The 13102-nt window shown below is 39.3% G+C and overlaps 1 protein-coding gene across 3 annotated transcripts in view; it reads left to right on the top strand.

The window, feature by feature from the left end:
* The window catches only part of ENOX2 (ecto-NOX disulfide-thiol exchanger 2), a 186095-nt gene that overhangs the window by 131171 nt on the left and 41822 nt on the right, over window positions 1-13102 (top strand). For all 3 annotated transcript variants that reach the window (XM_065900568.1, XM_065900567.1, XM_065900566.1), the window contains one exon: window positions 4814-5020. In XM_065900568.1, the coding sequence (XP_065756640.1) occupies window positions 4814-5020 (207 nt within the window). The remainder of the gene's footprint in view (window positions 1-4813; window positions 5021-13102) is intronic.

Raw genomic sequence — 13102 nt, 5'->3', positions numbered from 1 at the left:
AAAATGTAGTTACCACAATAATTATTCACCTAGGCAAAAGCCCCTCAAAATGTATTAGGAAAAGCAAGGGCAAATTGGCAGGTGGCCCGTAGAGCTTTGTGCCTTCAGTGGAACAGGCAGTATGGTATAATAATTAACAGCCCCAACGTGACATAGGCCTGCTTTCATATCCCAGACCTCCATACTAAATAGCCATGAAATCCTGGGTAAGTAACTTAACTTCTCTGATCTAGACTAGGCAAAATCAGTTCTGGTCTAAAAATTCAACAGATCAAACTAGACTGGAGCTGACTGTGCACCAGTCTCCTAAAGATAAATGGTGAATTGTCCTAGGAGCAACATCCTCTGATTCCTAGGAGTCAGAGATATGGCAAAAGAAAGCTCCCTGGAACACAGGTACTTTTTTTCACAGGGTGGCTATCAGAGATTTACTGCATTCCCAATTAACAGTCCTCAGTTGGTGGTATAAGAAGAGGACAGCACCCTCTCTGAAGAGAACTCAATTCTGTCAAGATTTTTCACTTCAGCTGACAGACCTTCTGTATGGAGAGGTTGCGTTTTTCATCTACTGTGAAATAACAGTGAACATGGAATAAACGGTGGAATATCATCTGCTATCTGTGTGCAGGCATGTGGGAAAGCACCCAGGAGCCAGAAAAAGAGCAATCATTTCATTTTACCATCCCAAAACAGGCTGAACTCATTTTGGCTCCTAGGGCTGGGTTCTATAAAGAAACTTAGAGACAATGGATAAATTGAGAATTAATAAAGATTCGCTGGCCTTCTGATTACTTCCAATCAGTTGGGATTACATTAAGATATATCTGACCCCTGCTGATTGTCTAGGGGACCTTCAATCTTGGGCTTTCTGATAAAATCAACTCAAAGATTTTGCAGGATGCAAATTCTGGCAAACCAGTTGAGTGATCTGTGATGCTCCTTTGAAAAGCAAGATGCAAGTGGTTTATTGGGCCTCTATGCTGCTCCCTGCCTCACTTCTCAAAGATGAGCAGTGACTTTGATGTTAATGCTGATTGCCCCAACACAATTCCCCAGAGTGGGTGCTTAGCTGTAATTAGAATTGCTAGAAGCCCTTCCTTTTCCATTACCAGAGATTAGAGTGCTTTATACTCCCAGTTATCTTGCATCTTTTTACATGGAAGTTTCTTCTTCTCCATCCGGAGTGGTGATTGGGGTGTTACAGGAGCTTAGCACATTACCTGATTAATAGGGTTAACTCCTATGGAGTTACCATTGCTATGCCCATATCACTGTATTTCGGTGGGATTAGAAAATCGGGCCCAGACAACAAAGTACTTTGAGCTGTTAATTAAAGAACAAGTACTATCCATTAAGGAAGACAGTACAGCCCATTGCCTTGCTGGTGGCATACACCTAAATCTCAACAAATGCTACATTTACCCAAGGAAAATAAATAAATCCCCAGCATTCTTGACACTACTCTTAGTGGCTTTTATGCGCCTTTACTTAGCAGACAGTCACCACAGAATAATCACAGCATCTAAATAGGGTGATGCTTTCATCAAGGGAAAGAGCCTTGGTATTGTCAGTATTACATATAACTATAGCAGTAACCAGACATTCCTTAGAGTCTCTCAATGGACCTAAAGGTAAACCTAGGCTAACTGAAATAATATAAAAAGGTGATTATTTGCTTCATAAAAAGATTCTTTATCGAATTCATTTAAATAGTAAACTTCAGAAGGGTTCTAAGGCAGGATTTTATTCTGAAGCCTTAGATTTGAAAACATGGCTCTAACTAAATAGATGTTGTTAAAAATTCTTTACCTAATATAGTCAGTGGCCGGGTTGTGTTCTATAGTGAAAATCATGTGTGTCTTCACAGCTGTAGATTCTGAAACTGAGCAGGACACAACGGGCCCTACAGGATACAAAAGGCCCTCCATGTCCCCTGTTTCTTGTTTGTAGGAAAAGATTTTTGTCTCCTAGGTCTTTCTGAGTGCCAAAGAGCAGGCACAAGCAGTTACTAATTGGAGAAGTGAAGGAATACAGAAACAAAGGAAAAGCAGTTGAGCAAGATAGCTTGAACAATAATTCAACAATAAAACAGAGTCCTAGTTACTCTGCAAGGAATATGCCCCAGACTGGTTGGAACCAGAAGGTTTATGATTAAGATTCCTGAAACACCACCCTGTTACCTCACTACCAACCAGTCAGAAGAAAGTCATACACCCTGCAACCCTCACCCCAAATGTTGCCTTTAAAAACCCTTCCATGAAAGCCATCAGGGAGTTTAGGTCTTTTGAGCATGAACTGCCCATTCTCCTTGCTTGGTGCCTGCAATAAATGCTATACTTTCCTTCAGTACAACCTGATTTTGGTAGATTGGTTTTGCTGCTGGGAGGGTGGGGTGTGAAGCAGACCCAAGTTCAGTTCTGTAACAGTTTCTCTACCAATAAGAGTGATTCCTTCCCAAACCCAGCCTTATCTAAAGATCTGGATAAAGCAAGGAGCTGAGGGTTTAGAAATCCAGGTCTTAGTTATCACTCCACTCCGGACTTGTAGTAGGATTTTAGAAAGCCTCAGAGTGGTAATTAGGAAACCTGAGTTCTATAATAGTAAATAATAATAACACTATAATAACTACAATTTATTGAGAACCTATCAAGTGCTAGGCATTATGCCACATGCAATATAGGCAGTAGGAATTATCCTACAATAACCCTTGTAAGGTAGAGGATGGTATCCCTATTTTAAGATGAAAAAACAAAGTTCTCAGAGGTTATATAATTTTCCCAAGGTCATACAGACAGTGAGTAATTAAGGTTTAAGTCCAGGTTTAACTGCTCCAGGTTCATTTTCCTTCTCTTTCTATCTGATTTGTTGACCTTGAATAAGTTACCTAACCTCACTCAGCTAAGGTTTTTCCTCAGAATATTATAAGTTTAGGCCAAGTCAGTGGTTTTCAACTATAGCTACACATTAGAGTTGCCTGAGGAACTTTAAGAAAATGATGCACATGCTACACCCCAGACTAATAAAATCAGACTCATTGGAGTGAGACCCAGGCATTGTTTGTTTGTTTAACTCCCAAGTTGATTCTAATGTGCTACCAGAGTTGAGAATCACTGGAAGTGTGATATCTAGAATCCTTTACAGTTCTTAAAAAACTCAGAAGTATAAGTCTCAAGAGATTCTGGATCTCATTTTTCCCTTTTTGGCTAAAGTTATAACCTCTCTAATGTTAGACATTTCAGATTCCTGCTCACTAGGTTATCTTCTTTTCCCTTTAAGCTTCTCCTATGGAATAAAAAACCAATACAGTGAGTTCTTGAAATTGCAGACATTTAAAATTTTAACAGAAATTTTGTAGGTTCCCTGAATCCCTCTACCCCTTTTACTGACTAAATAGAGGGAAAGAGAGCATCATGAGAACTTGATTATTCTGACCCACACTAATAAGCAGAGTGAGGAAGCTTAAGATGCTAATAGCTGAGGCAGCTCTCAAATCATCTGCTTGCCAACTTGGATAAGAATCAGGTGGGGGCCTTGGCCTAATCTACAAGTGAAACTCATTTAGTTTTGCATGTGAGCTGTAATCACTGGTTGTCAAGCTCTCCAAATCTTGAGCTGGGAGAATTATTGTTAAGAGCTGAATGGGAAGAACAGATTACACAAAATAAATCCTTGCAGATACAAAACCAACACTAGAAAACCCTTGACCATCATGCTTTGTTTTGTTGGGCTATGAACTGTAGGATTTTGCTTGGGAAATGCTTTGCTACATATAAACAGCAACAAGGAGCTGGCAGATACAACCGGCTTTATGTATAAGTGAGTAGAAAGCACATTTTTTAAGCAGAAGGAGAATCATCTCATTAAGTAGGTTTTTGGGGGGTTTTATTTTTGCGGTACGCGGGCCTCTCACTGCCATGGCCTCCGCAACGGGACGCGCAGGCTAGGCGGCCATGGCTCACGGGCCCAGCCACTCCATGGCATGTGGGATCTTCCCGGACTGGGGCACGAACCCATGTCCCCTGCATCGGCAGGCGGACTCTCAACCACTGTGCCACCAGGGAAGCCCATTAAGTAGGTTTTTAATAACTCTACAGCCAAATTTATCTCACTTTATTTAATGATTTCCCAGATGAGCTTACTTTCCTCTAAATGCTGCATGATTGGCTCTGGACCTCACTTCTCCAGCAAAGAATCTGAGGAAGAGCTCACTGGTATCAAAAAACAAAAAACCTAAAAGGGATGATCTGTACTCTGGCTGACTTTGTCAACCAAATTATTCTGATAGCTGTAAATATTTTTGTAAATGTTCACCCCTTCACTGTCAAATTAATCCTGAAACAGTTCTTTCTGTAAGCATGAACAGGGAGAATACAATAACTACAAACTGAATTAAACAAATCCTTCTCTCAAGGACGTTGGTTCTAAGAATTCTCAAAAGTAAGTTTAAACCAAGTGGGATTTCTTTCCACTAATTGTCTTCTTAATAAAAATGACTGAAAATTGGGCATAGCTGGGTTGTCACAACAAAAGTAAAGAACAAAATTAAAGAACTTTTGATGAGACAGATGGGTCTAAGTCTTTATCCTGTATACATACATCACGATCACCAAATCACTGAATAAAATAATTCTCAGGGTCAGGCAACCAATTTGCTATGGAGCAGAGATGAGCATCTTGGAGGCCACATGCTTCTGGGACTCTTAGGCAGAAGTCTGATGGGGACAGTAGGGCTGTCTCTGGGACATGTTAAGTTTCTTAGAGGTCTGTCCTAAGCAAACATTTTAATTTCAAATGCTTTTGCACTTACACTTAGATCTTCCACCTCCTGCAACCCGAGAACGACCACCAGGATGCAAAACAGTATTTGTGGGCGGCCTGCCTGAAAACGGTACAGAGCAGATCATCGTGGAAGTGTTTGAGCAGTGTGGAGAGATCATTGCTATTCGGAAGAGCAAAAAAAACTTTTGTCACATTCGCTTTGCTGAGGAGTACATGGTGGACAAAGCCCTTTATCTTTCTGGTAGGTGTTTAGTCATGAGGATTGTGCCCACCAGGCACAGCACAGAGATTGGGGATCAGTGTATTTGCACCTTTGGCAGTTAAAGTTTGGGCTTAATGGCAACCTCTCTTGCCTTCATAGATGGAAAATGCATGTTACTACCTGATGTATTCCTTTAAAAGTTCTTAAGTAGTTCCCAATTGCCTATGGGATAACTCCAAAACTCCTTACTTGTAGTGTTAAAGGCCTTGATTATCTGTTTTACCTCTCAACATTATCTCCCAATCCTTCCTTCACATACCATGTCCTAACACTAAACTAATTCTAGTTCCCAGAATGTGCCCATGGTGTTTTATGCCCTTTCCTCTGACTAGAATTACCTTTTCCATCCCCACCCACCATACACACATCTTCATACCCTAAAGCTCCAGCTCAATCATAACCTGTTCTAGAAATCTTTCCCTGACTTCTCTCCCCACTCTGCCCCAGGCTGGTTTGGGCACCCCTTCCTCAGTGATTCTGCCATGCCTGGTGCTTCCTCCTAGCATGACACCTGTAACACCATATGAGAACTGTCTCTTTCTACCTCTGTCTGCTGCAACAGAGAATGAACTCCTTAGGGGAAAGACTGTGTCTTATTTAACTTTGAATCCCCAGCATCTAGCACATAACCTGGTACAAAAGTAGATGCTCAAAAATAATTATGGAAGTCAGTTAGTTATCAAATATTTATTGACTGATAATCAGAATGCTAGGTTGCTGAGGATATGGCAAAGACTGAGGCATACAAAATTCTTGCCATCAGGGATATTACATTCTGAAGATGGCAAAATATGATATATATGTAAACAATATCAGGTACCAATAAATGCTATGAAGAAGACAAAAACAGCTAACATACCTGGGGTTGCTAGGAAAGCAAGTATTCTCTAACATTTGAATTGAGATTTGAACAATATGAAGGGGATTGCCATGCAAACATCTGTAGGAGAAGCATTCCAAAATAAGGAAGAACAAGTCAGAGACCCTAAGATGAAAATGGACTTGTCATGTTCAAGCAGAGGAGGGAAGGTAAGCATGACTAGAGCACAGTAAATGAGAGAGAGGCAGTGAAGGGAAATGAAGTCAGAGGTAAACAGTACCAAATTATGTTGGTCCCTTAATCTATACAGACATACCTTTTTTATTGCACTTTGCCTTATTATGCTTTGCAGATATTGTGTTTTTTACAAATTGAAGATTTGTGGCAACCCTGCATTGAGCAAGTCTATCAAAGCCATTTTCCCAACAGCATTTCGTCACTTCGTGGCTCTGTGTCACATTTTGGTAATTCTGGGAAAATTTAACTTTTTCATTATTATTATATTTATTATGGTGATCTGTAATCTTTGATATTACTATTGTCATTGTTTTGGGGTGCCACAAATTGCACCCATCTAAGATGGTGAACTTAACTGATAAATGTGTGTGTTCTGACTGTTCCACCGACTGGTCGCTCCTCCATCTCTCTCCCTCTCCTTGGGCCTCCCTATTCCCTGAAATACAACAATATTGAAATTAAGCCAATTAATAACCCTACAATGGCCTCTAAGTGTTCAAGTGAAAGGAAGAGTCTCTCACTTTAAATCAAAAGGTAGAAATGATTAAGCTTAGTGAGGAAGGCATGTCTAAAGCTGAGATAGGCCAAAAGCTAGGCTTCTCATGCCAAACAGTTAGCCAACTTGTGAATGCAAATGTAAAGTTCTTGAAGGAAATTGAAAGTGCTAGTTCAGTGAACACACAAATGATAAAAAACTGAAACAGCCTTATTGCTCATATGGAGAAAGTTTTAGTTGTCTGGATAGGAGATCAAACCAGCCACAACATTCCCTTAAGCCAATGCCTAATCAAGAGCAAGGTCCTAACTCTCTTCAGTTCTGTGAAGGCTGAGAGAGGTGAGGAAGCTGCAGAAGAAAAGTTTGAAACCAGTAGATGTTAGTTCATGTGGCTTAAGGAAAGAAGCCATCTCCATAACATAAAAGTGCAAGGTGAAGCAGCAAGTGCTGATGTAGAAGCTACAGCAAGTTATCCAGAAGGTCTAGTTAAGATCATTAATGAAGGTGATACACTACACAACAGATTTTCATTGTAGATAAAACAGCCTTCTATTGGAAGAAGATATCATCTGGGACTTTCATAGCTAGAGAGGAGAAGTCAATGCCTGGATTCAAAGCTTCAATGGACAGGCACACTCTTTTTAGGAGCTAATACAGCTGGTGACTTTCTGTTGAAGCCAGTGCTCATTTATCATTCTAAAAATCCTAGGGCCCTTAAGAATTATGCTAATTCTGCTCTTCTTATGCTCTATAAATAGAACAACAAAGCCTAGATGACAGCACATCTGTTTAACAACATGGTTCACTGAACATTTTAAGCCCACTACCGAGATTGACTGGTCAGGAAAAAAAGATTCCTTTCAAAATATTAATGCTCATTGACAATGCACCTGGTCACCCAAGAGCTCTGCTGGAGGTTAATGTTTTCATGCCCGCTAACACAGCATCCATTCTGTAGCCCATGGATCAAGGAGTCATTTCAACTTTCAAGTCTTATTATTTAAGAAATACATTTCGGGGGCTTCCCTGGTGGCGCAGTGGTTGGGAGTCTGCCTGCCGATGCAGGGGACTCGGGTTCGTGCCCTGGTCCCGGAGGATCCCGCGTGCCGTGGAGCGGCTGGGCCCGTGAGCCATGGCTGCTGGGCCTGCGCGTCCGGAGCCTGTGCTCCGCAACGGAAGAGGCCACAGCAGTCAGAGGCCCGCGTACCGGAAAAAAAAAAAAAAAAAAAAAAAGAAATACATTTCGTAAGGTTATAGCTACCATAGATAGGGATTACTCTGATGGATCTGGAAAAGTCAATTGAAAACCTTCTGAAAATGATTCACCATTCTAGATGCCATTGAGAACATTCGTGATTCATGGGAAGAGGTCAAAATATCAACATTAACAGGAGTTTGGAAGAACATGATTCTAACCCTCATGGATGACTTTGAGGGACTCAAGACTTCAGTGGAGGAAGTAATTGCAGATGTAGTGGAAATAGCAAGAGAACTAGAATTAGAAGTGGAGCCTGAAGATGTGACTGAATTGCTGCAATCTCATGATAAAACTTTAACAGGTGAGGAGTTGCTTCTTAAAGCTGTGCAAAGAAAGTGGTTTCCTGAGATGGAATCTACTCCCTGGTAAAGAGATGCTATGAAGATTGTTGAAATGACAACAGAAGATTTAGAATATTACCCAAACTTAGCTGTTAAACTTAGCTGACTCCAATTTTGAAAGAAGTTCTACTGTGGGTAAAATGCTATCAAACTGCCATGCATGCTACTGAGAATTGTTCAGGAAAGGAAGAATCAATTGATGCAGTAAACTTCATCGTTGTCTTAAATTTTAAGAAGTTGCCACAGCCACCCCAACCTTCAGCAACCACCACCCTGGTCAGTCAGCAGCCATCAACATCAAGGTGACACCCTCCACCAGCAAAACGATTACAACTCTCCCCCAAACTCCCCCATGCAGAGAATGGATACATGTATAAGTATGGCTGAGTCACTTTGCTGTGCACCTGAAATTATCACAGCATTGTTAATCGGCTATACTCCAATATAAAATAAAAATTTAAAAAAAAGATTACAACTCACTGAAGGCTCAAATGAAGGTTAGCATTTTTAGCAATAAAGTATTTTTAATTAAGGTATTTACATTTTTTAGATGTCATGTTATTGTACACTTCATAGACTACAGTACAGTGTAAACATAACTTCAATAGGCACTGGGAAATCAAAAACTGTGTGACTCACTTTATTGCGATATTCACTTTATTATGGTGGCCTGGAACTGAACCCACAATATCTCCAAGTTATGCCTGTAGTAACGAGTTTATTATTCTGGATACAATGGGAAGCCATTGAAGGATTTTAAGGAGTAGGGTGATGTGATCTGATATACATTTTAGAAATATCACTTCTGGGTAAAGAATGGACTGAAGGGTATGGGCAAGTGTGGTGACTAGTGGTTAGTTAGCTAACCATAGCATTAGTCCAATCCAGAAGTGATAGCGGCTTATATACTATGGTAGTTGGAGTGGAGATAGCAAGAACTACTCTGCATAAAGTCACTTGTTCCTGGTAAAAGTTCAGATTTGGGGAGACTGAGGCAATTGGAATTGGAATGATTTTCTTTGTAAATATTATAAAGTTTCATGGCTGATCCTTTGCTTATTTGAATTGTTATTTTTCTTTATGGGGCAGTGGACAAAGATGAAGGCAGAAGACAGAGTAATTGGAAAGGGCATAGAACAATTAACTACTTCCTTCCCTAACTACTAACCCTTCCCTAAGGGTTAACAATTTGGAGAATTGGGTCCAAGTGCTAGACATTTTACAGAATCTTCATTCACGTAACAGGCGCTTGTTGGACATCTCCTTTGTGTAAGCTATTGTGCTAAATGTTGTACAGAGTAGAAAATGAGTTAAACCTAGTTCTTCCCTTTAATGAACCCAGGGTTAGTATGCAGTCATACATTCATTAAAGAAACATTGAGCACCTGGCATTGCTCAAGACACTGATAAGACACACTCATTGCTAATAATAATGACATTTGAAAGTTATGTGTGCTGTACGAGAAGTATGGTAAAGTGTTATGGAAGTTTAGAGGAGAGAGAGGGAGGAAGGGAGGAAGGAAGGGAGGATGGGAGAGAGGGAGGGGGAAAGAGAGAGAGAGCGAGAATTTGAAATTGTCTGGTTCCTGACTGGGGTTATCAAGGTAAAAGGTAGCATTTAGACCAAGTCTTTGACAAAGAGAAAGCATTTGAATGTGGACAATGGGGCATAGATACAGCATGAGCAAAGGTACAGAGGTGGTAGGTTTTGATGAACATTCAAGGAAACAATAAGTAGTGGTTTGTGTACTGAGTAGACATGAAAGGAGGAGGGAAAACATCCATCGTCAGCACACTTTGAAAGGCTTAACAGTTGGGTCTTTACTTCTCAGATAATAGGGAATTGTTGAAGAAATTCTTGAACAAGGAAGATTGTTTCTGAAAAATTAATGTGACCGCTCTGTATAAAAATGGGTAAGAGGAGAGGAGGTCAGTTAGATACCTGTTGCAATAGACCAAAGAAAAGGTAATGAGCATTGGAAAAATTAGGCTGGTAACATGGGAGAGGAGAAGGGGAGGCAGATGTAGAATGCTCTTTTTACATTTGCTAAGTGCTGTAAAATCCAACTACTGAAGATTTAATAGCCCTTAGCAATGATAACAGAGCATTCCACAATAGACTATTTTAATAAAAACTTAAAGGTCTTGAAAAGCCCTGAACAGTTGTACATAAAAGACGACATGCTGCTCAGGAGGTATCCATCTAAATGTCATTGAAATCAGCTCTCTGGTAACAGCCACCTGGAAACATTCTCACAGCTGCCAAAGGAAAGGAGATTGCAATCAGTGATGTGAAAACAACTAATTTTTCCCTTTAAATTTGAACCTGCTCCCTGAAAGTTTACACGTGCTAGAAAACTCCTGAATTGGATGGCTGTTCTCCCACTTTGTAAAAGAAAGAGGTTAAAACAAACAAAAATCCCTTAGAAAGGGGCTAGAAATGTAGACATAATTGTTTTTTCTGTTGGAGTTTGAGCACCTTTGGGAGCCGGCATTGTACAAAGTGCACCACCTCAAAGCATCACAGTATCTTGTGTATGTTTATGCAAAAGTTTCATTTCCTCCTCTCATTTGATCTTCTCCACAATCCTGGGAGAATAGTCAAGGTAATCATTAATAGCCCCATTTTTCCGATGGCTCAGATAATTAAATAAGATGAATGGGGGTGTGAAAGTACATTGTAAACTTTAAAGAGCCCTAGCAAAGTTTACTTATGAAATGTATTTATTCTTCCTCTTTCTAAAAAGAATATTTTAGTGTGACTGGGAATTATTCTTTATAACAGCTTTATTTAGGTATAATTGACATACAATGAACTTCACATATTTCAAAAATACAATTTGATACTATTGACACATACATACAGCTGTGAAACCATCATCATAGTCAAAATAATGAGTATGTACACCTCTCCCAAAAGCTTCCTTCATGCCTCTTTTGTAATCCCTTCTTCCTAACCCTCCCCAGTTCTCTCCCCTGGCAAACACTGATCTATTTTCTGTCTGATTAGTGTGCATTTTCCAGATTTTCATATAAATGAAATCATATGTTTTGTATGCTCTTCCTTCCTTTGTATAGATCCAGATTTCCATTTGGTATCATTTTCCCTGTAATTGAATTTCCTTTAACATTTTCGGTAGTGCAAGTCTGCTCCTGATAAATTCTTTTAGCGTTTGTACGTATCAAAAATTTATTCCACTTTTTTTAAAAGATATGTTCTCTGGGTGTAGGATTCTAGGTTGACAGTTTTTTTCTCTCTCTCTCAGATGTTGCTCCACTATCTTCTTACTTGCATTGTTTTCAACAAGAAATATGATGTTATCCTTATCTTTTTGTTTCTCTGTACATAAAATGTGTCTTTTGTCTATGGCAGCTTTTAAGATATTCTCTTTATTGCTGGTGTTTAGAAATTTGATTATGATGTGTCTTGGTATAATTTTCTTCATGGTTTTCCACTTGGGGTTCATTGAAATTCTTAGATCTGAGTTTTCATCAAATTTGGACATTTCATTCCTTATTTCTTCAAATATTTTTTTCTATTCCCTCCCCTGTCTCCAGTCATGGCTCCAATTAGGCATATATTGGACCCCTTGAAGTTGTCAACAGCTCACCAGTACTCTGTTCATTTTTTTAAGTCTTTTTTCTCTCTGTATTTCATTTTGAATAGTTTCTATTGCTATGTCTTCAAGTTCATTAATCTTTTCTTCTGCAATGTCTAATTTGTCATTGGTCCTGTCCAGTGATTTCTTTTCAACTCAGACATTGTAGTTTAAATCTATAAAAGTTTGATTTTGGTTCTTTTTTATGTCTTTTGTGTTTCTACTTAATATGTTCTATCTTTTCTCTAGCTTCTTAAGCATATGAAATCCAACTATAATAGTTTTTATGTCCTTATCTATTAATTATATTATCTGCATCACTTCTGGGCCTGCTTCGTTGACTGATTTTTATCTTTATTATGATTTTCCTGCTTCTTTGCATATTGGGTAAATTTTTATTGAACATCAGACATTGTGAATTTTACCAGGTGACAAATATTTTTCATTCCTGTAAGTATTCTTGACCTTTGTTCTGGGATGCACTTAAGTAACTTGAAATTTTTTTAATCTTTTTAGGTCTTGTTTTTAAGTTTTATTCAGCAGAACCAGAGCAGGGTTTAGTCTAGGGCTAATTTTTCCTCACTAAGGCAAAACTCTTTTGATTACTCTATCCAATGCTCTCTGAATTATTAGATTTCCTCCTCCGGCTGGTGTGAAAAGGAAATAGTCCTAGCCCTGTATGAGCTCCAGGAATTATTACCTCTAATGCTCAGGTAATTCACACATAGATAGACATCAATACTGAGCTACATAATAGGGGAGGACCCTCTTCAGATCTCTGAAGTTCTTTCTCTGTGTAGCTTTCTTCTTTCCAGTACCCTGCCATGCAAACTGTCTGCCATAGTCTCCCTGGATTCCCAGTTCAATCTCCTCAACTCAGGGAGATCACCATGCTTTGCCTGAGTTCCCCTCCCTGTGCTGAGGCCTGGAAACTCTCTCCAGGCAATAAGCTGGGGAAATCTTAGGGATCACTTCATTTGGTTCTTGTCTCTTAGTGATCTCTGTCTTCATTGCCTAATGTCCAATGTCTTAAAAACTATTGTTTCATACATTTTGTCCATATTTTTACTTGTTTAAGGCAGGAGTTACCCTGCAAACTTGTGCTTAGAATGAAATGAGATAAATGTGTGTGGAAGCAGCTAGCTCAGCTTCTGAAACTTAAAAGATTAATAAAAACTTAATTTTTTTTGATTTTTTTGTTGAGAGATTTAACTTTGGTGCTATAACTGACACCAAAAGTGGAGGTGTGGACTTGAATCCTGGTTATCTGAATCCTAGTCCTATACCAGTATACTATAAGCATACTACCT

Source organism: Phocoena phocoena, chromosome X (genome assembly GCF_963924675.1).
Source record: "Phocoena phocoena chromosome X, mPhoPho1.1, whole genome shotgun sequence".
NCBI lineage: Eukaryota > Metazoa > Chordata > Mammalia > Artiodactyla > Phocoenidae > Phocoena > Phocoena phocoena.
The sequence above is the reverse complement of the archived record's forward strand: the minus strand, read 5'-3'. Positions and strand labels throughout refer to the sequence as shown.